We start from the raw sequence: 24,529 nt of genomic DNA on the forward strand, positions 1-24,529 counted from the left end.
ACAGATAATAATGTGGTGATAAGAAAGCAAACATGGTAGATGAAATCATTTTATTATCGGGTGATTGAGAAAATGAATTAAATCCTAAATCATATATAATCATATACTTCTATGAGAAGAGACTGATAAATAATCAATAAATGTTGACCACAGTTTGTAAAGTAGTCTGTTCTGAAAGTTTGACATAAATAACAGACAACAAATTAAATAGACACACACACACACACCCACACAATTATTTACTTAACTGACAGAATTACCATTAGCTGAGTACCAACTCTTTCTTTCTAGAGACTTGTATCTAGAGATTATTTCGAATCAGTTTTTTTGTGCATGTGTGTGATATGATGGAATACTGCTTAATGAAATAAAATGAAATGTATATTAAGAATAAATTTAGCAAGTATGAGCTTATATCTACCCACATGAATCTTTAGTATACAGCCATGTCATAAAGCTGTGGACTACAATAAAGACAACGTGGTGATGAGAAGGCAAACTGTGATGGATGAGGTCATTTTATTATAGGCTGATTGAGAAAAAATATTTAAAATCCTCATCATATACTGTACAACACAGTTATTAATAATTCACAAATATTGACCATAATTATTAAACTAGTCTGTTCTGAAAGTTATGGGAATTTTTGGACTCAGGTATAGGCCACATCAATAGTTTTCACAGCTTCCATTGATCGATCATAAATAGTTCCTGTTCATGTGAATCTAGCTGAAGGTTAGCTCAGCTGTTGCCTTGACAGTGTAGTGGACAGGTAGAGGAGGTCATGGAGAGGATCTATGCCATCTTGCATGTGTGTGTGTGTGTGTGTGTGTGTGTGTGTGTGTATGTGTGTGTGTGTGTGTGTGTGTGTGTGTGTGTGTGTGTGTGTGTGTGTGTGTGTGCGTGCGTGTAGTGTGTGTGACACCAGCATATCGTCTCCCGTTGAGTAGTTGGATTGCAACAGAGGAGCAGGGCGCATGCAGACACACCATCAGGCGGTGCATTCTCAGCCGGGGACTAGTTTCCAGTCCTGCACTTGGGTCTGAGTAAACAGCACCGCCCCGATGCTTGTTTGTTTTAAGTGTGGAGCGATCCATCGCAGCGCGCCGGGCTCGATTGACACTGTCTGCTGATCTGCTGCTGCTGATCGCTCAGAATAACAAGGGCTGCTCGCTAATTCCCGTCCACCGGGGCTTCGGCGAAACACCGAGAGAGTCGGGTCCTCCACAAGAAAAAAAAGAAAAAGAAAAAGAAGAGCCAACAAGGCAGAGGCGAGAGACACCGCCGCGCCGCCGGAGTCCGCACCCCACAATGGCTTCGGGAGACCTTTACGAGGTAGGATAAAATAAAACGCGAGAGAAAACGCGGCCGTGATATTGACGAGCACTGGAATTAGGAAGTGCGGCGGAGGAGGGCGTCGCGTGTGTGAAGCGTCCTGAGCCCTTTAACACGAGAAACTAACCCGGGTAGGAGACGAGGCGGCTCGGGTCCGGGCTCTCGCACTTTCCGTCGCTCCTGGCTCACTTTGAGGCGGCTGCTCGGCGGGGCTGTGGCGGGGCGATGGAAGAGCCTGGCGGGGCTCAACTCCTCTCGGTGGGGCGCCGAGTTGGAAGTGAAGTGGTGAAGTGACAGCGGGGGGGGCGGACATGGTGCACGGAGAAGGAGTGATGGTCGCAGGAGGTGTCTTCTATCTGCGACAGCTCGGAGGGAGAAGAGCAGCCACCATGACTGTGAATTAAAAAGTTGCCCGAGCGGGTGACAGGAAGGTCAACATCACTCCGGACCCGCTGCCAGAACCCACCAGGTTCCTCCATCAGCCCCCCCCCACCACCACCACCACCGTCACCAGGCTGCGCTACTGCTGACATGGTGTCATATGTCCCCCCCCTCATGGTGGTGACTGACATGAGGGTCTGCTGACTTCCACTCTGACAGAACAAGTTTTCCTCCTTTTTCTCTTTTTAAACTTATAGACTGTCGTGGGCATCTGAAGCTGAGTGAACGTCCCACGAGTGTTTTCAGGAGATAACACTATCAGCCCACAGCACTGTCAAACAGCACATCAGTTGTGTGTTCAATATGTTAAGCAGGAAGTCATTGGCTTTTCGCAAATAAGTTCTCATTTTTGGGCTCCATATCCAATTTTAATATCTAAGAAGATGTCGGTAATAATATCTTTTACATTACATGTCATTTGGCTGACGCTTTTGTCCAAAGCGACTTACAATTAGTACACTCAACATTTATGAGGAGCCATTTAGGGGTTCAGTGTCTTGCCAAGGACACTTCGTCATGCAGATGGGGAAGAGTGGGGATTGAACCGGCAACCTTCTTGTTGGAGAACGACCACTAGAGTGGTAATTAATATTAATTATGTTTTTACTACAATTATTACTCCTTTCAACGATGAAACTCAGTGACACAAATCCCCGTTTAACGACTGTATATGTTCACATGTTTTGGCTATGGTTTCTTTCGTTCTTTCTTTTTAAACATATCGCAAGGATGATTTTTACAGCATATTTCAACTTAAGTAATTAAATTGCCAGCATTCTCCAGCTAAAACCTGGTAGTTTTGTGTTGCGCTCCAATGGTTCATTAGTGCCTGGGGAACACAGCTCATGTCAGCCTCCAACTTGTGATTCCAAGTTGTGTGAATGTAGTATTAAATCAGTGAAGTACAAGTGAGTAATTTCGTAATAATAGTTTAACTACAAGATTCGTAACTTTGTTTGTTCTTGGTGAAAGGTGTCTCGTGTGGCAGCCTGGAAGTTGATGCATCTTTATGTTAAACGGACAGTCCATAGACACGCAGATTGAGGTGAAGTTCATTGGAGACTGTACATTAACTTTTTGACTGTGAGAGTGAACGGTTGTTTGTCTCTGTATGTCGGCCCTGAGATAAACTGGAGACCTGTCCAGAGTGCACCCCGCCTCTCGCCATGTGTCAGCTGGGATTGGCTCTATCCCCCAACGACCCTCAAAAGATTAGCAGTATAGATAATGGATGGATGATTTATATTTAACATTTTACTTAACTCTTTACTTAACTTGCACTCAAAGTGCTTTACACTACCAGTAACTCTCAACTATATAGACAGCTCTTCTCATTCACATACACTGATGGCATACACCCCAGCCTTCCTGCCTGTTGAATGATCTTTGTCGAAAAGGTTATTGGTTCACTTGATTATCACTCACTCAATATGATTTGTTTGCTAGTAGCAACATGTTGGCAGGCATGACCAATCAACAACCAGTCTTAGGATTGACTATAGATGACACAGTATGATCAAGCCGATTACACATGCTCGACCAATTGTGAGTCAGTCCAGATGTCAATCATGACATAACATTCAACCCCTTTTTATAGCTACAAATAACTTCGAACAAAAATGTATGGATAAATGAAACCTTAATAAAACCTTATTAGAATGACAGAAACCCTCTTTGAGAAAAACGTGTTTTCGTTGTAGTTAATCTTTTTAATTTGAGCCATGTCTTATCCACTGACATGTAGTAGGAGGGATTTATGAGCTATACGGCAACCAACCACCAGGGGGAAATCAAGATGCTTTGGCTTCACTTTAGTGGTGGTGTCATGTCATCCATCCTTATGTCTGTGGGATGGACACTAATGTGATAACAGCCCTGTGGTTGACAGTTCTGTTCTGAGTGACCACAGTTGAGAAGATGACCGTATTTCTCTGGTGCTGTACAGCTTTTATTTATAAATTACCAAAAATAAACATTTTAAATATGGAGACCTTAATCTATTATCCTTGGGGGGTAATAATTTTAAGGACATGTTTGGAGTGCCAGTGTCAATAAATTAGCTTATTATATAATTTAGAAGTGGTTTGTCTATTGGTGCTTTTACAGAGTGTTTTAAAAGTCTTCTTAGTTCATGTCTATTGGTCAGGTTGTCTCTTGAGATTTGATGCTTTGGACTGTAAAGGCTGAGTTTAGTATTTAAGTGTGTAAGAGTCAGCCTGTGTGTATCCATAAACTGTAGAATGTTCTCTTTTCACAAGCAAAGTGACTCCAAACAGCAGAACCGCTCATTATACACAGACTGGGCCAATCTCACAGGTTTTAACTAGAACATCTTGACGTCATACAGAGGTTTCTAAAGTTTTGTTCATTTGCCATCTTTAAACCTCTCGAGTCAAAGATTTTATATTTTGCAAATATGTTGTTGGGAATTATGTGGAATCTTGACTTTGAGACTTTTAAAATGAAAAACAGTGACCTCAAAGATAAAATGAGACAGGATGAGACTGTGGTTTGGAATTGAAATTCAGTGCTTTTCTGTCATTGATCTCGAAAGTGGGAAGGAATTCAACATTTGACCTGCAGTTACTTGTTCGAATTAAATATTTATACAAGATGGTGAGATATCCTAACATCAAACCATCTAAAAGGTAAGATGGGAAATCTTTTTTACAAAGTTATGTATAGAGGTCAGGCTGTCAGCTAACCTTTTTAAATGTAATAAAGAATCATAAGCACCAGGAAATAAACTAACGATGTAAGATGTAGAGTGTAATGGAAAAAACAACAACTTGTGATCATTTGTTACTTCTCTTATTTGTTTTTAGCAACATTTGACATATAATAGAATGTTCATGGGAAATCTGCTTTCTTTGACCATCAAACATTCCCATGGGCCGTTATTGAAGCTGCCAAAATTGTTTAATCAAAAAGAAAAAATAGCTGTGGTTCAGTGAATTTAGCTGGTTGCAAAAGATTTAAAAGGCTTATCAAGAAGAGTTTATTTAAAAGCCCCAATGAAGGATTTCAATGATGAAACTAAACAATCATTGAAAAACGACCTGGCTGAGAACAGAAGAGCACACTCCTCAGGGATGGTTCGCGCCACTGTTTTAAAATGCTGTTTTGGAACCAAAAGGTATTAGTGTGGATGCAGCCACAATCCTGGTTCTGACCACCTGCATGACATTTCGTCATTGTCTGTATCATGATACAGACAATGACAGCCCATAGGCACAGTTTAGAGGTGAGGTCACTAAGCTAAAAATATAAATGATAATCTCAGACCCATTATGACGTGCTCTGTTGCAACAGTGACCACACCCAACAGTGATGACACCTGTCTTTACCGTTTAAAAAACATTGTACGCTCTTCTCGGAGGATGCTGAAAAGGAATTTGGTAAATGAGGGGGGATATAACCACCTCCACTCTTTCAGCTCATGGCTCAGGTCTTTGAATACAACTCTATCTACCGCCTCCATTCTACTTTTTTTGTGCATGTGTCTGTTCTGTGGCTAACTGTGACATTGTTGGGGATAGTTAGCATTTAAATCTCCTGCTCATTTCAGTGATACCATTAGAGCTTACCCATCAAATGTTGTTTACTCTTAGTTAATGTGCTTAGAACATCTGAGAGCATGATGAGCTGTTATTTGAAGCCGTTGAAACTCAATTTCTGGTTCGACAAACAGAAGGCCATGTCAGGTGACCTCTAATTTCCACTGAAGTGAATATTCACAAATTCACTCTTTTAAAAAGTGACTCAATGTGCTCTATGTTGAGAATTGTCATGCTTGTGTACATTCATATGAACAAGCATGCTCCTTCTGGAATCTATCACAAGAAAATGTTGAATATCTTGGTTTGTCTTACCTAAAACCGTATTTATGGTAGACACAAGGGATACATGGGGGTTATGCGCCACAGGCAGTAGATACCTACGAAGTAGGCTTGGATTTATCCATAGATGGCAACACTAGATGCATGCGTCATACATGTTTAGGCCATGTCATGCTTGTTTCTGTCACTGTCATAGCACTGAACAGTATGAAACTCACTCTGATCAGTCTTGTTTGTGTAAACAATATAGAAGCCTTAGTTAGGGCCCGAGCACCTACGGTGGGAGGCCCTATTGTATTTCCAAGGATTTGTATTTCCCTTTTGGGCTTTTTCAGGGCCTAGACATGCTTCAATTCTTACCAAAGTTAGCAGGAAATTCAAAACCCCAAAAAGTAATTGTATTGTGGAGTAATTTGAAATGGGCGTGGCAAAATGGCTCAACAGCGCCATCTAAGGAAAAGCCCCTCAGTTAGCTTTCACAGATCTTCACCCAAATCGTAGCCCAGTTGTATCATGACTAGACAAAAAGTCATGATACAGATCCATATCAATATTGACTCATCATATCAGCGCTACCTGCTGGCTACAGGAAGTGACATGTTTTAAACTTTGATGAACGGTTCTTGGCTGCTTTACAATATACAGATCAAATGAGCTCAGTAATGTTTGAATCCTTTGATGTCTTTGATGCAAAGATGAAAGATTTATACGAAGAGAGGAAAGAGTGTTTTTGACCTGAACAGATCTATTAGTCTAGTACAGTGATAGCAATAGCACCACCTACTGCCAAAAGGAGGTGAGCCTCGTTTTAAAACTAAATTCAATTTAGATAAAATTTTCAGTATGGAGTCTAACTTGATGGGGTGAACCGTAATGTGTGATTAGTGAGCGTGGTCCAGCGGTGCATGACAGACGCAGGAAGTGAAGCGTTTATCCTTGCCGCAGTGCGCAAAACGCATGCAATGCGGAGACGTGCGCTAGGTCATTGATCTCTCTCTCCACTAACCGCAACAGGCTTCAAAATGAGTGTGCTCGGGCCTGTCAGTGCTACAACGTAGCCCCCACGTCGTTTGTTGTGGCTGTGCGATGTGATGTGATAGATGTTGTATGACAGTGGGAAAATGTCTCTTTCATATAACGCTCAATTGTTGAGTTCATCGTGTCACATCATGAATGTAATTATTTTGGCATTTGGACGATATCTTCCATATCGCATAAATTCATCTAGGAAATTAGCATGAAGGCAACACAAACAAGCATCGTAGCTCTGAACAGGATAAGGACTCAGACCAGCAATAGGAGCTTGTGCCTAAAAGAAGGGCTAGTTTCTTCACATGGACGTGGTTGAAAACTTACGGTACAGAAAACTAGACTTTGCAAATAACACTGAGGACTGGTCCTCACAACAAACTCAAAACACCACAATTAAACACCATTTCCTTTATCTAATAGTAGCATATACTATACTAAATCATGCCTTTATTTACATTTTTGGGCAGTGTTATTTCTTTGTAAAGAGGTTTATAACATAGTAAAGAAAAGTGCTATATATATACATTTTGTACACCAATGTCAGTCCAAGTTTCTAAAAGGTCCAGCCATCGCATTAGAAAGGTTTGTGAAATAGTTTCCCCTTTGTTGTACATTTATTTATCTTATCTCACAGACATTTTCATATTGAACAGATCTAGCACTGAGTAAATCTGATATAATGTGGTTTACAAAGATTTTGTATTTTCTAGCCCCTGGCCATGAGTCAGATTAGGTCAATCTACGCCAGAATTGTTGGGTCAGGATACGGCATCTTACCAGGGACAGGGGAGACAGCTGTTGATGCAGTTACATCAGTTGATGATATTGGGTCTGAGCCCTGCCTTTCGGGGCAGAGTACAGGTGTAACAGACAACACAACAATCAAGGCCTTTGAGATTAAGAAGAGAGACCTTTTGGGCTTGGTTGGTCATTGGGTGTCCTGAAGCATCAAACTTGGGTAATGAATTATGGACCAAATCTTTCCCCTCGCAAGGCTAGTGAAGAGGTCTAGCCATTACAACAAGCCATCCAGCCGTATTACCAAAGTGAGAGTTGTGTTTGTTTTCTTGACAGAAAGTCTTAAACACCTCTCCGGTGGGTGTTGTTGGTCTCTGTCAGTGTCGTCCCTTGTCACTCACCCTGTTGCTGATTTTCACGGACAGGATTTCAAGCCAGGGGGAGGTGTGTGTTCAAAGTTGTGTTGCTTCTGTTTGCAGACATCGTGGTTCTGTTGGCTTCATCAGACCTCAAGAAATGTTTACCTGTAATTACCTACAAGTGACAGGGCCGTTACGTCATTGAGCACATTTATTTGCTCAGCCCTTCTTAGCCCTTCTCGCTCTCTCCACCTCTACCTGTCTCTCACAAACAAACATGATGGACCTGTCTCTAATACTGGGATTGGCCATTGGGAGCGAGGAGAGAAATCCTTCCCCCCTGAGATGGTTTGCAGTTAAGTGTGAGGTTGCTGGAGTGGGAGTCAGCACTACAAAGTTTGAGGCCATGTTTTTAGCTAGAAAAGATTGGAATGCTCCCTTTGAGTTGGGATTGAGTTTCTGCCTCAAGTGGAGAAGTTTGCGTATCTTGGAGTTAGTAAAATGGAGGAATTTCAAAGAGGGATTGGTGCTGTCTCAACAGGTAACCTGTGAGGAAAAACTTTTGATTTACAGGTAAATCTGAGTTCAAATTGTCACTTGTGATAATGAACTTTCATTATTAACTAAAAAAATTAGATAGTGACTAGTTTAGCCCTTATCTTCCTCTTCAAAAGCAGTCAGGTGAGGTGGTTCAGGCATCTGATCAGAATGCTTCCTGGGGGCCTCTCATTGGAGGTCTTCTGGGCACATTCAACTTGTATGAGGCCCCAGGATTGATCCAGGACATGCTGGAGAGACTGGCCTATAGAAATGCCTTCAAAGGTGAACTTCATTGTGAACCTGCAAAAAACCTTTTTGCCTCGTAAATGCCACGAGAGAATCCTTTCTAATTTGGCACAGATGCTTATTTAGATTCACAGATTGATTTGATTTTGGTGGTCAAAGGTTAATGTGACAGTGGCCTGACAAAACAGGATTTCTGCCTATCGAAATACTAGTTTGACCAGTTGTCACTTGGACTCAAAGATGAACTGATCAGATTTAGGTGATAAAAGGCGAACTTGTGAGTCTGGAAATTTTTTTTATGTAGACTGAAACTGCTTTGGTTGGAAGAGGCATGCAACCGCAGTGGGGTCTTTGTAGTTCCATTAGAGATTTATGGTTAAATCTATCATAAGTAGACAATATAGTGCTTAACACAATAATACAATGTTGTATCTAAATAGCAAAAGCTTTAAATTTAAATTACTGTCTAATTGCTTGCCCTTGTGTGTGCTGCCCTCAGGTGGAGCGGATCGTGGACAAAAGGCGGAACAAGAAGGGTAAGTGGGAGTACCTGATCAGGTGGAAAGGTTATGGAAGTAAGGAGGACACATGGGAGCCTGAGCACCACTTACTGCACTGCGAGGAATTCATTGACCAGTTCAACAGCTTGAGACTGCACTCACACAGACGGCCCAAAGCTCCAAAAAGTCGTGGAGAGCCCCTCATCACCAGCCACCCATCTGCTACAGAAAACAGAGCTCGGTCAGACGCTCGGAAAAAGAAAAGGACTGGTGGCCCAGCTGTGGGGGTCGGAGTAGGACCTGTTTTAGGGATTGGAAGTGGAGGGTCAGGGCCTTCTCTGAAGCAAAGGAAGATAAGTGTAGGACCTGGGAAACATACTTTAGGTGACAGAATGAGCAAAGCCATGACCTACAAGGCTCCTCTGCCAAGGGGGGCTCACTTTGTTCCCCCAGTGAGGGTTCCTCATAATGGACTCCAGAATGGAGACTTGGAGCCTCCTGTGTACAGGACAGCAGCAAGGTCACATAGACCCACAGACAAAGTGGATGGAGAACAAGACACGGATACCACTGGACAGCAGTACACCACTGAACTAGGTAAGCTGGTAAAATACCGAATGGAAGGAAAAGCTGATACTTAATTTTTTTAAATATTAATATTGAAATGAGATTGAATTAAATCTGATTATGATACAGAAAGCCAAAGGTAAACTCATGTGTTCTGTTCCAGAAGTAGGGAAAACTCATTCATTAACCCAAATAATTACTAATTCACCCTTCGAAAGAAACCTTGCTCCACAGTTTATGTGGTTACTCTTGTATTGTTTGGTTCAGACACATTTGGTGTTTAGACAGCAGCAGCAGCTAATGTGTTGCTGGGTTTTCTTAAAACCATGTTTCTATTATATAAACATCCTTGCTGGCAAGGTTTCATGGGAGCTGTTTTCATTTCTTCAACCACAAAGTGATAGTTTAACTTTGTAAATATCCCTAAGGTTTAAATTTCTAGTAGCAGATGTTGTAGTTTTTCAGTCAGATCCCTTTTCCTAGTTTTGTCTTTGTGCACCACCACACTGGATTGGACCATAATCCAGGTTTATTTGATTCCTACATTTAAAGCATCCCTTTTAAAAAGTTTGTTAATGTTACTTATTTAAGTTAAAAATAGTATCAGTCCTGACGTCACATCCAGGCTTGCTTCTGTTGCACATGTTTCCGTAACTCAATACACTCTCTGACTAAGCATGTCTTTCCTTGGTTTGCTAAAATGACAAAGCACGTTCCAGGTGTTTACTGCCGGCAGTTGGTCTATAAGTATTTTGCGAGTGACACAGTTTTCATAATTTCCATCTCTGTACCCCACCATGTCGTCATGTCCACAACCGAGATGCCTCAATGAGAAAATACAGAACATTTATTATCACATAAAAGAAGGCTGCCCAGTTCTGTAACAGAGTCTTTGTACAGGTTAAACAAGGATTATACTTTACTAGAACGATGAGTAGAGTATAGAGATCTATGTACGGGTATTTCAGACATAGTGGATCAGTGTTATGGAATGGGCATGTATGGCTGCCAATGGAACCAGGTCACTGGGGTTGAGTGCTGTTATGTCTGCTGATAGAGGTAGCTGGATGAATTCTTAAGTGTATGGGGCTACACTATTTGCTCAGATTCAGGCAGATGTTGCAAAACTGATAGGATGGTTTTTCAAAGTACAGATAGATAATGACCCAAAACATAGTGTGCTAGAAACCCAAGAGCTTCATAAGGGGAAGAAATAGAATGTTCAGTCAGTCGCCTCACCTAAACCTAATTGAGTATGCTTTTCTTTCCTTAAAACTCAAATGAAGACACAAATGAACCAAAGAAAAAGTGAAGCAACCTGATGTGGCTGTAGCAAAAGGCCTGGCCACGAATCTCTGGGGAGGAAATTGTTTGGTTGGTGTGTTTTGGTTTCAAACTTCAGACAGTGACTGCAAAACATTTTCAGATATGTTTATTGAGAAATTATATAGCGTTAGAATTTGAGTCCGGATGTGACTAGGACTTTTGCTCTCTATAAATTGTCTTCTATAGTTTCTTGTTACTTAATAGTGGTCATAAATCTATGATGAACTTAAAATGGCTAATGGCTATAATCAGCCATACAGCTGCATCGGTTTGGTTCTAGTGGAAAATAACCATTCTACATGCCTACATAGTGATACAACATACCAGGCAGCCAGATACATATAGATTCATAACCGATTCAGTTTAGATTGAATACCATTTCGTAGTATTTTTATAATACAAGGAGTATTTCCTGTTAGATGATAGACTGCATTGCTTGTAAAGAGCAGGTAAGCTTTTATACTGTTGAAACTTCTGCTGACACACAGCTCTTAAAGCTTCTTCTATGGTTCTTCACTACTGGAGCAGCTGATAACACATTTGAATCTTTCTCTTGGGTCACAGTCCAGGGCCTCCACCACTGTAGTTAATCATTACATATGTAGTTTTTTTTAAGCTATCTCAGTTTATTTAACTGAAAACCAACATTAGAATGGTTAGGATTATTACCATATTTGAATAACCACCCATGTAAACTGTATCAACAGTAGAATGAAAATCGAGTGACCAATCATGCTGTCTATAGAACCTCTTAAGGGGATATTTTGTCCTCTTTTGTGGGTGTCAGCAATTTTTGCTGCAAGGCACAAATACCATACAATATACATAATGTATTCTTGTGGGTATTTATGCATTGTATGCATTATATGCTTGTTGTGGACTGAGTGATTATTAGTTTTTGCTGTTTATCATTCCAAACAACATTCATTGTTATTCATTGCATTGGTAGACTAATTGATGGTGGACGTGTGAGCTGTACATGTGGGCAATCTGATGCAGCACAAGAACAGGATCTTGAAAAAAGGCAAATGGGTGATTGTGAGCAGAGAGCATGTGAGAGCCTAAAGGCTAGCAGGCTACCCTGGTGACTATTGGTTTGGCAGCTATAATGGATCCTAATCTCCTAATCCTTGAAAGACTACCTCACCTACCAGATCCAGCAGGTTAGAGAGCGCTGGGGTGGATAATCAAATGTTCAGCCAAGAATTCCCATCATTTGTTTTGATTATTGTTTGTTTTTAACTGACCTTTTCTCATTCCAGTCTCTATTTCTCCTTGCACTGGTGACTCAAAGGTCACGTTTAACAGATTTTTAGTTCCAACTTTTATCACCAAGAAATCACAAAGTTTTGGTCCAGCTTTAGAGTCATCATTCACATTGTTGCAAATGTACTGCTTTTTCATGGACTCCATTTTTACATAGTGTCAACGACCACTGAAATTTCTTCACACTCCAGGTTACTCCATTTAACCATTTACACACAAATTCATGCAGCACTTTTCTATCTGGGGTCAGTCAGAGAAGGGGGGGGGGCAATTCAGACACTTTGGCATGAGACTGAAGGAGCCGGGGATCTTTAAATATCAATACAATCAAGTAAAGTTGAGATTAATTGTATCATGCTGTGACTGGTTTGGTTGCATGCAAAGGAAATACCGGAGGGCAAGTGCCAAATCAAACATGGTCGATTTGTTAACCAATTCATATTAATTTAAATCACAGCTTGGGTAGAATTGGTGAGGCTTTCAAATGCTATGCTGATAATATTAAAATTATCCAGCCAATGTGCCCGTGATCGAACCTAGTCTGAATTTCATTTTTGAAATTGTTTTCTTTCAGTTATAGAAGATTATAAGAATACAAACTCTTCGAATGAGCTCAGAAGTCACAGTTTTATATGTGTCATTATTTAATCACCCAAAGTGCTCCTTTAACATCACAAATGAAGAAATGTAGTTTTATCTTCAAAACTGCTATAACTACACTACATAGTTATATTGGTAAAACAAAATATAAAAAGAAAGTAAAAGGTTGATTTTGACAGTAAAATAGACTTAGGCTTGCCACACTGTGGGAATAAAGCAATTGTCTCTGAGGAGGAGCAACAATTTTCCTCAGCTGACAGTCATTGAGTCTTTACACTTAACACAGATCGCCCACTTTTCTTCATCAGATCTGCAAATATATAATTTTTACAAGTTAAATCAAGCTGTAGAAAGAGCTGTTTAAAAAGTCCTCTGTTTAACCATATTATCTTAACCAGTGAGTTAGATAATATGGTTTACATAATATAATTATTTTTTCTGTCTGATGGACTGTTGAAAGGTTTTTGTCACAGTAAACATCAACCAAAACCCATGTTGTAAAAACAGCAACATGTTTACTCACAGGTTTTGACAGTAAAACATTTCCACTCACAGTTTTTGTCACTGAGGTGCTTTTGGTTATCTGGTTTGTGAGTAGGTGTGTAATATTGACAGAAGACAGTTTGACCTGCTGTGTGTTATCCCTCCTCTGTGCCAGGCTGCCCTCTTGCCAACGGAAAGATGCATCTGCACAGCTCAGTAAAGCGGAAGCTGGCTGACGAGAAAGGCTACGTGTTCGACAAGCGGCTCAGGTACAACGTGCGACAGAACGAGAGCAACTGTCGCTTCCGAGACATCGTGGTCAGGAAGGAGGAGGGGTTCACGCATGTCCTGCTCTCCAGCCAGACGACGGACAACAACGCCCTGACGCCAGAGGTGAGAACGAGAATGTAGACCCTGATTCTGCATACGAGTTATTTTATTAAGACCTACACTTAATTGTGTTATTCCTGATTATGTCCCATCATTGAGCTCTGTTGAGGAATTATAAACGAGAAACACTTTCTCCATAACGGCTGTTGAAGGCCCTGGAGCACAAACTGCTCCAGGGGAGTATTTCATGAAACAACTTTTTTTTTTTTGACAGCGGCAGGTGTGAATATGTTCACCTGCGTGATTCTTACACAAGACATTGCTGGAAAAGAATATGAATGCTCACAAAGACTATAAAATACAGTTCCTCTCCTCGGCCTTAGTAATGACACGGTTTGCTAAAATCTGCCTCCTGCCAAGCAAGTTTCCTCCAAGTAGGGTAATTATGAGTAGATACAATCCAGCACAATGCCATCTGTTGTTATAACAGCAAAATGTTGGTTGAACAAGTGGGGAAATTATGTAATTATTCTTCAAAAGTGCTGGACGCCCCAGAGACTGCCAGATTTCATATGATTTCCACTGCTTGCTGGGCAGCAATAGCACTGACGTTAAGTTATGTAAAGAAATGTCCGCTCAGTGATAAAATTCCTATATGCTATAATGTTCAGTTATCCAAACTGAACATTTTACTTGTTAAAAAATATATATTTTTAGAAGGTTAAACACACCAATACAGAATAATTGCATATTGCATATTGACATCAGATACATCTACCATGTACACGGAAATGATCTGCAAACTGCTTAGACTATACACTGGCAAAAATATACCCATTCTCTGAGTTGAAAGGAATATTTGTTACAGTACAGTAACTGAATTAAGATAATAAAATTATTTATTTCGATTCACAAAGTCTGGATCATTTTCTGGATTCACACCAAATTTCATCTGCTCAGAGATCTTAGCGCTCTACACATGATCTCTGTATCATTTCTTCCTATCACACAATGTTAAAGAAAGTAAGAAAGAATGAAGAATCCTGGATCTGCACCAAAATTGAATCCCACAGTCAAGGTTCATTCAAATCCATCCTGTAGGTTTTACGTAATTTTCCTACTTTGGTGGAGGTAATAAACCATTAATGTTGTTGTTTCAATTTCATGACAGGAGAAAAAAAAGGTGTGTCATGAATTTACTCCTACCACAACAAAAAGTTTACCGAATAGTGGATTTCCACTTGTATGAAACAGGATCTAACTATTTTTAGCAGCAAGCCTGATGAGTTCTGATGATAAACAGACCAGCCGACTTTTCTCTACAGGTGTTTGGGGCACATAATCTGAGCCAAGCTGTGTTCACTGACTTTATGATGTGTTCTCTCCGTCTCACTTTGTCGATCACCCGCTAACTCATGTCACTCAAACTCCCTCCATGGCAGAGCGAACTGTATGTGCTGAATACAGATGGGACATTGTAATCTATCGGGAGACAACACTGCGATGACGGGGATTTAAACTTTTTAACACAGTTTTCTCATATTTATGTTAAACAATATTAGACCTGTACTGTTTTACACTGGCATTTATCGATGTGTAGACTGATTATTGTCACTGTCACAATATCCTGTCGTGCACAGACCATCATTTTTAGTCATGATACTAAACTGGGAAAGATAAAAAATGAATGAAAGACTTTATTAAGGATGGAACATTTTGCATCTGCACTGGCTTTGGTTAAATGGCGTTCTGCTCTGATGCTGCAGCTTATTGCACTGCGATGAATCGCTTGTTGAATTGGCCGCCTGCAGCGATGTGCCCATCTTGATTGGCTGCTTGTTTTCCACTCTCTAATCAACATCAAGCGGCTGCGTTAACGTTTCCCGTGGCTCTATTCAGTAATTCTCTAAACTTTCCCCAACGGCACTTTTCAATGTTTGTCTTGTCTGTTGACTTGTTGACTTTTGAACCTTCCGTATTGACTGTGGTGCCATTTTGTAACCTCCTGTTTGAATTTGTGGATGAATTGTCACGTTGTTGAACAAGCAGTTCATTTTTAATCTGTCAAAACGACAAATAGGTTTTTGGAATTATCCACAAAAATCATTGGATTATTGATTAAGATTTCACAGTCAACACAACTGACACTACTGATATTTACCCTGCACAGATAAAGCTGGATAGGTCATTAAAGTCTATATTCATGATTTACACCTCACAATGAGGTTGATGATGAGCTAATGAAGTAGCTCCTGCTGAAGATTGTTGTCTATTTGGAAGATTCTCAATTTCAATCTATTATGATTGGACATTTAAACTAATTTTAGACTTATGTTAACTAATATTTTCTAAACATAATGGATGCTTTTAATTCCTCAATACCAGCGAAACCTTGATATTTTCGGCTTTGTCCGTCTGTCCTATTCTTGTGATCATGACGATCTAGAACTCTTTGAGCGAATTTCTTCAAATTTGGTTCAAACGTTCACCTGGACTCATCAATTAACTAAGTAGATTTTGGTGGTCGAAGGTAAAAGGTCATGGTCACTCTGACCTTACAAAAAACATTTATGGATTTTGAAGGTAACATCAGAGAAACACCTTGAGTGAATTTCTTCAGACTTGGTAAATATTTTCAGTTGGACTCAAACATAAACTGATTAGATGTTTGTGGTCGAAAGTCAAAGGTCCTAGTTTTGCCTTGAGGTAATCCTTTCAAATTTGGCAGAAATGTTCACTTGTGTTCACGGATTAACTGATTAGATTTGGGTGGTCAAATGTCACAGTAGCCTGTGACAGGCTTTTTGCCTTTTTGAACATGATATCTCAAATCTACCTCTGACCTTATAAGTTTTGAAAAAATGTATGCAGACAAACTGCTGCAATATAGTTTTCTTTGTAGATTTCTTAGAGGTATGTTAATATAACAGAAAGGCTTGAAACAGATAATTGTGTGTATCACAACCATCCACCCCCGGTTGAGAGTAGGGTTTTTCTCCTCCCAGATTATATGATGTGTCCTCCACAGAGGGCGGTTTCTGTCTTTGATAAAGCATCGTGTGCACATCTATACTTCACAGGCACTGAAGTGGTCTAAAGTGTGCATGTGTGTATGTGTACTTTCATGTGTGACAGTAAGCCTGTAAGCCGTAGGCTTATCAAACAGCTCTGATAGCACCTTCTCTGTCTCTGTCTCTGAAGCTTCAGGAACAAGAGAGTCTGCAGATGTGTCTACCCGATGGCTTAAAAATATTCCATGTACATTTAATTAAAACATTTGAACACTCTATTTTAAACATGTACTTTAAGTGAGAAATTCCCAAATCGATTAACTGCACTCATTCCTGGCCTAACATGCTGTTCTTGTGTTATACTGCTATTGAAATGTTTTTGAACAGATTTTGACTAAATGTGTTCACTTTATCATTCAGAAACTATCGATACACTAACTATAAGAGCCCTGAAATCACAAATTAAACCATAGAATAACATATCTATTTATTTAATATGGAGTTATCTAAATATATATGGAAAACGTAGCATAAATTGCCTTGTATTTACGCTAAAGTGCCCTGAATTTACTATGGTCCGATTTGATCCGAATATTGAGTATGATATACGCACCCTCCCAACTTTACACAATAAAACTGAAAAGTACTTAATGTAAACAATCCCAAAATGCAATGTGTTGCATTAGAAAATGACAGTTGTGCGTGTTTTCATCCATCAGCGTGGAAATAAAAATATGATTATTTCCAAGTGCCCGAAATCTCAATTTACTGCTCACTACACGCAAAACTGTTATGTGTCTGTTATGGGAAGTAAATTCTGGGAAAAGGTCACAAATTAGCCTTTTCAGTCTGTGTGGCCCACAATCGCCAAAATGAAATTGACACGAATTTGTGTCACTAACTTGTCCTGCCCTTACCACTACCGTCTAGCAACAGAGCTGCAGTTGTGCAAGACAAAGAAGTTTGAATGTCCGTTGGCGATTCAGAGGTCGTGGTGGTGGATCGTGATATTGTTGGCGGCTCAAGGACTACGATTAAGACAAGACTGCTTCATATACAATATACCTACATACATACTCTACCATTACTTTCCATAACTCATCATTTTAATTGTTCCCTTAATGTCTATCAGACATTTTCTAATGTATAAATACTAGGGCTGGGCAAGTTAACTCGTTTTAATCGAGTTAACTCAAGTGATGAGTTAACTCGATTGTTTATCCGCCAATTATTTTCTTTTTTCCTGTTCTGCAGCAGTCAGCAACAGACTTTCACAAAATAAAAGCCTGACTTTCACAATAAAACAATAAATAATCAAACCTGAGTTAATGCGAGATAAAATAATTAATCGAGTTAACTCATCACTTGAGTTAACTCGATTAAAACGAGTTAACTTGCCCATCCCTAATAAATACTTTAATTGATAACCCTTTCATTGTGTTACAACTGTTTTATTCTTATCAATGTTGTAAATATTGTAATTTTGTTGATGCATGCAGCTACACATGGATGATTCCCCCGCTGCTGCTGCTAAAGAGCATTAATAGTGCAGACGTTTAATATCAATCATATCTTGTGTCCAAATCACACCAGATTGGACATTGCACTTTTTTGGACCCTTATCAATACACATGCCAAGTGTGGATTTGATAAGATGAAAGGTTCTCCAGCTATGCCTTTGATAGTTTGGCAGACAGAGAAAGACTTTTGGAATTATTAGACAGACGTGCGACAGAAGAAATGCCATAAAATAACTCTGAACTACTTTCCAAAAAAGCCCGCCGATGGATACTGTTGCAAGTGTCTCTGTTGCGGCCATCACCTTTATTTGTCTATAAATATCCTTGAGGCGTCTGCTCAATGCACATGAATGTCAGTGTGACTGCTCTCGTCTTCCTCTCTGTGTCTCCGAGTGGGACCAGCATCTGTCTGTCTCTGCTCCATGTACTCTGTCTGAGCAGGATTATAATTCACCTTGCTGCAAAAATAATACAGTCATCTGCTCTCTCTCTCTCTCTCTCTCTCTCTCTCTCTCTCTCTCTCTCTCTCTCTCTCTCTCTCTCTCTCTCTCTCATATACACACACAGTTTATGTGCTTGGTGAGACATAGAGAAGTAAACTCACTCTGAGGTTAAATTGTTATTATGGGTCAGGTGATAATGTGATTATAATGCAGCAGCAGAGTGTGCCGATTGAGTGCAGACAGAGGCAGGATGGTATGGGTTGGGGTTTCCAGATGACTTCTTAACAGGGTTAGTCCAAACACATGTATGCTGATGCAGAACGATGCACCGTTCAGGCTTTAACTCGTGTCTTCACAGTCCATTTGTTCAGGTATTATAGTCCAAGTACTCAGCTGAATGCACTTGCTTGTCTGGGTTTTTACCATCCCTCAGATTACTTCCCATGAATTACTAAAGATAAAATCATACTTGAGGCATTGTATTTCTTTGACAAGTGTTTTCTTACAACTTGTACTTGTTCCACGTCAGAAGGAGTAGCTGCTGTGTCTACACACAGTCGAGTTAGTTGCTGCAGGCAGGCACACTGTCAAGGAAACATGCAGCAAGTCGTCATGTAAACATCTCACCTGCACTCTACCGCCACTCAGAATGTAGAGTTAACTAGTCAGAACCACAGTCACCACTGAAATCTGGCCTCTCTGGCCCGTGTCCCAGCCCTCCTCGTTTGCTGCAATTTATTCAAGTGCCTTTTTGTGAAAACCTACTGAGAACCAAAGGTAGAGCATAATAGAGCAGAGGATTCAGACAGTGACAGTCTGTAGACCCAGGCTATTTAAACTCTATTAAGAGTCGGTATTGTAGGAATGGAAATAAGCATCTGACAGTAGATGACTGTAGTTCCTCCCTGTCTTTTTTCATGTGTCAGGTGACTTAATAACACAGTCTACATCTCCTGCTTTTTCTCTCCAGATCATGAAGGAAGTGTGTCGAGCTCTGGGAAATGCAGCCGCGGACGACAGTAAGTTATTACTGCTCAGCTCCGTGGGAACAGTTTTCTGCAGTGGTCTGGAGCTGTCCTACCTGATAGGGCGTCTGTCCACTGATCGCAGGAAAGAGAGCAGCCGTATCGCAGATGCTGTGCGGTAAGAAGACATCTTTAGACACAGACTCTTTTATCACTCTCCATCGGACTCGACAGATTTGGTAACAATTGTTCTGTGACTCCTTCAGGGACTTTGTGTCGGCATTCATCCATTTCAAGAAGCCTATTGTGGTGGCTATAAATGGGCCGGCTCTCGGCTTAGGAGCTTCCATCCTGCCACTGTGTGATGTGGTGTGGGCCAGTGAGAGGGCCTGGTTCCAAACTCCATGTGCAGCGCTCCATCTCACCCCCTCTGGATGCTCCTCTTACACCTTCCCCCAGATCCTGGGTGTAGCTCTGGTGGGTCCCTGCAATATCGAAGCTCCTGGCAAATTTCACTTGTTCTTATTTAATTCCTCTTACAACCCTGTGATTACCCAGTGTTTAAAACAGTAACAACATATTTAAAATACTTTCTGTCGCCGATGGCAGGCCAACGAGATGCTGTTCTGTGGAAGGAAACTCACAGCACAAGAAGCGTGCAATCGAGGTCTCGTGTCACAGGTCTTTTGGCCAACCACGTTTAACCAAGAGGTGATGCTACGTGTGAAGGAAATGGCGTCATGCAATGCAGTGGTAGGTTCTGCTACATTTGCGTATTTGTGACTGTGCTCTAAGTCTGTGTACCTGTCACTCAGAGTCTGTTACCTTTGTGTTTGTGTTCATGCACCTCAGCTATCGCCAGATTTAAATCTGTGGTTAACGCTGAAATTACGTACATTTTTAGTTGCATAAAGTGCAGTGAAGTGAGATCCGATCAATTTGTCACAGTATTGTTAGACACATTTTAATACCAGGCGTGAGCAGACGAGCTCAGAGCTGAACACTTGTGATCAGATCTCTCAGGAAGCGCGTTAATACCAGGTCTGAACGGGGCCATACACAACCCAGATGGCAAAGCTTTCGTTTGAATGTAACCTAATGACCCTCTCCACTCTGTGTGTGCTTGAAAGGTTTTAGAAGAGTCCAAATGCCTGATGAGGAGTATCCTCATGTCGCTCATGGAGGAAGTGAATGAGAAAGAGTGTCAGATGCTGAAGCAGCTGTGGTGTTCAACCAAAGGACTCGAGGCCCTCTTCAGCTATCTGCAGAACAAGGCGTATGAGAAGTGATCGTCCCCACCCAGGAAACCAGAGATGCTCAGGCCGACGCTACCTACAGAGGGACATTCAGGATGAGATCTCAAACTGAAGGAGACGTTTTGTGAAGGTCCTTCGTTTCCATCCATAAGCAGAGGCGATACACTGGAATTCTGTTTGCTTACATTGCAACCAACAAAAAGAAAATCTTCATCCAACCTTTTTATTGGACCCACAACCGTCCAGATGTTTCTCCCCTTATTTTAAATAGTCAAAGAGCAAAGGGCCAAACGTGTTTAGTTGAAGTGTACGGAGGGACAGAGTGTGTTTCTGCACCTACACGAGACTTAATCATCAGGATGTACGAAATCAGTGTACGTCTGAAGGCACATGATTAATGTAATGTTAATATATATTAATATATATTTATTTGAGATAGAACAGTTGCTGTCTGTATATAAGATACAGGTTTCAGGATTTTCTTTTACTCTGTTATTGTTTTGACTTGAAGTGTAAAAACCAAAGTTGGCATGAGGACAGTTTCTTGCTCCTTAACATTCACATTCCATCCGCTCTGCATGGACGAAGAAAACGACTCGAAAACTCATACATACTCATTTCCAAATTCACAGACCACTTAAAGAAAGTTGACATTTATTTTTTTTGATGGATGATACTTGCACCAAGCTGTCCAGAGCCATCAATGCTATTGTACCCAGTTTTAGACTGAACTGGACCACTTCAAGAAGAAGTGCTTCAGCAGTGGGGAGGAGTCTCTGGCAGAGAGGCTTTCTGACATGTGGTTAACTGGTGTAAAAGGTTTATTTCAACCCAAACCATCAGTTTCTTGAACCTGACCAACTAGTTTTGTTGCCTTAACCCTAAAAATTATAATATAATTGAAAATAATCATGCCTGCTGCTCCCTCAATTATGACCTTATTTTAAAAAGGTGAAAGAAAACAGACATAACAACAGATGTAACCTATTTTTTTAATAATTCAATCGTGCAAACACACACTAGACAAGTCCAATCGAGACACAGGACCTCAACAAATGATCTCCGTGTAGAAATCACAGAGACTACGTGATGGAATGTGACTTCAGAATAAAAACCAACATTCTGATATTCCACCTGGTACGGGAAATTCTTATTTATGGTGTTAGAAGCCATTTTTTCTGATCTAAACACAAGCACGCAACATCTAGCCTGTTCACTCTGATTGGCTATTGCTGGTTTCTGCTCACTCGCCCAATCGTTCTTCCTTTCATACTACACGAGTATCAAACATGAATCGGTTGGATAATCCTCTAGTGTGCAACAGGCCCAAGTCAACTAAGTATGAAGATGAGTCAATATCAACTTTTGAGTCCAGACAGAAAACCTGTGGTGAGAGTCCTCCTGAGTGAAAGTCCTCCAGCATGGTCTTCTCTGCTTAGACATGTTCACAACAACACAGAAATCTCTAGAGGATTCAGGTGAGTGGTGGTGCAGGGACAGAGGCAGGATGTAACATGTCACGTGTTTTTGTTTACAGAACATCAACACTGGCATCGGCCTTTAAACTCTCGACATCTTAGTTGTTTTTTCTACATGTATAGCCATTTTTTTCATTTTTGTGTGGGTCACGTGTCCGTCTACACCCCCACACATGAGCTCCTTTTTTGCAAGGGGGCCGGACAGAGAAACTCCTGAGCGAGTCAAGAGCCTCTCACTTGTCCTCCGGAGGTTCTGCAGAGTTCAGTGCATGTCTGAAAGCAGCTATACTAGTGAGGTTATCCTCAACGTTCATCTGTCTGATGTTATTTTCACCTACAGAAAAATATATTCTATATATATGGGTTTAATATAACTTATTTATACAAACAAAATCTCATTGAAGTCAGGATTTGTCCTTCAAGGGAAATGCTTCTTTTTTTCTTTATTTGTTCAAGTCAGGGAAATAAGAGGAACTGCACTTACAAAATGTCCGCTTTTATTTGGCATTTGGGTTTGAGTATGAAACCACTTCATGATTAAATGAATTAGTGGCTGGTTTCATATGGAAGGATTAGCAATGAGTTCTATGCCATTTGTTTGAGCTCCATATAGTAGCCTCACATGTGGAACGGCGGTTCATACACACAACATGGCTTCCAGTTATCAATGCAGATGGTGATTGTGTGAAATGGGATTTTAAATTACATTGACATCACCTGATGCGTCTCGCTCTGTGGTCTCGTGCTCACGTCATGATTACACTAATCGTCAGTGATCAATATTGTGACAATGCAACAGTTGTGTACCTGGAGTCAACTTTGTCCTTGTATCTGCATGTGATGAGTTGAGATTTCAATCAATTTTATATTCGAATGTAAACTATAGTTAGGATCTATTTTGTTTTACCCCCCGAAAAAGATGTTGGTCTGTGAAATGTTTTGTAAAAATCTGAAGATATTTGTCAATTTTTGCAGTTGTACACATGCAGTAAAGAAGAATATAGAGATAATATGTTGACTGTTATGTGGAACACATTGCAGGTAATATACTGTACATATACGAATGTGTTGCCTGTGTGAATGCCTTGTGTGTCAGGGTATGTTTTGTACCAGCATTGTAAGTATTGTTAGAAATGTTGCAGTTTATTTTTGTATTTATTTGAGATAAGTGTGGATGTGCAGTGCCATGTGGTTTCCTTTGCTCCGGAGGCACCCCCCCGAATCACGCTCATCTTAACTATTGCATTAACACTTTGAAATAATGGGTCAGGAAAATAATTTATACATATATATCAAAGCCAAACACTGTTGTCACTTGAATGTTAAAATTTTCATTTGACATTAAATAATTTCTGTAAATTACTGAAATGTAATATTTAATATTGTGCTTTACTGAGCTTCTGTAAGTATAAAGGATTGTTTCATGCTCCACTATGCTGTTAAATCGTTTTCAGCTTATTGATTGCAGATGATAATTAAGTTTAGTTTTAATTTATTAAATAACCAAAATATATCTTTATCCTTTTATACTTACTTGCCAGATACATAATTACCTTCACTGATTCAGTTCATACAATCAAAACTGTCACAGGAGCAACATTGCAGGTTTTTGACCAGATTTGTCATTCTTCTGTAATAATCAATTAAATTAGTTTGGATTTACATTCATCCTACATTCACATCCTCAGCCATGTCCCTGATCTGATGAAACTGACCTGCTCTTACTTGGCTTCATGGTCCCAAGGAGAAGACAGAAGGACCTGTGTAATGTGGCCACTTTTCAGCATCAGTGAATGCAAATCACTCAGGGCTGCAGGATGTTAATCTCACCGATCCTTCGAGACAGGGGCAGACTATTTATTTTAATTTGTAAAACACAATTAATTATTTTTTATTTTGACAACAGATAAAAAATACAATTGTTAAAAAATATTTCATACTATCTAAATTTCCACCTCAGCATGTGTTTGACGTTTGTGTGAAAATGAAATTAAACGTAAATTTGCTACAACAAAAAAAAACTACCACTAAATGTACTCCTGTTTGCGTCCCTATTTGTGACAAATTATACCATTTCTGTCAGGTTTCCTTTTTTGTCTTTAATAAGCACATTACTTTAAGTTGACTCATATATGCGTTCTTCCTCATCATAGCACATCTTTGGGGTGCCTTGCAATTTCCATATCTGTCAAAGACTGATCCATACTTGTGATGGGTAGAGTGAGCTGCTTCCAATAAAGAAACAGAACTTTCA

General features: G+C 40.2%; 1 protein-coding gene across 1 annotated transcript; it reads left to right on the top strand.

Annotated features, from left to right (window-relative positions):
- Nucleotides 1–1,094: 1,094 nt before the first annotated feature.
- Nucleotides 1,095–24,529, top strand: LOC132998377 (chromodomain Y-like protein 2). The gene is made up of 7 exons (XM_061067988.1): nucleotides 1,095–1,335; nucleotides 9,030–9,627; nucleotides 13,448–13,665; nucleotides 19,547–19,719; nucleotides 19,808–20,018; nucleotides 20,151–20,294; nucleotides 20,672–24,529. The coding sequence occupies exons 1-7, from the start codon at nucleotides 1,312–1,314 to the stop codon at nucleotides 20,828–20,830; spliced, it is 1,527 nt and encodes a 508-aa protein (XP_060923971.1). The 5' UTR covers nucleotides 1,095–1,311; the 3' UTR covers nucleotides 20,831–24,529.

This window comes from Limanda limanda, chromosome 3 (assembly GCF_963576545.1).
Source record: "Limanda limanda chromosome 3, fLimLim1.1, whole genome shotgun sequence".
NCBI lineage: Eukaryota > Metazoa > Chordata > Actinopteri > Pleuronectiformes > Pleuronectidae > Limanda > Limanda limanda.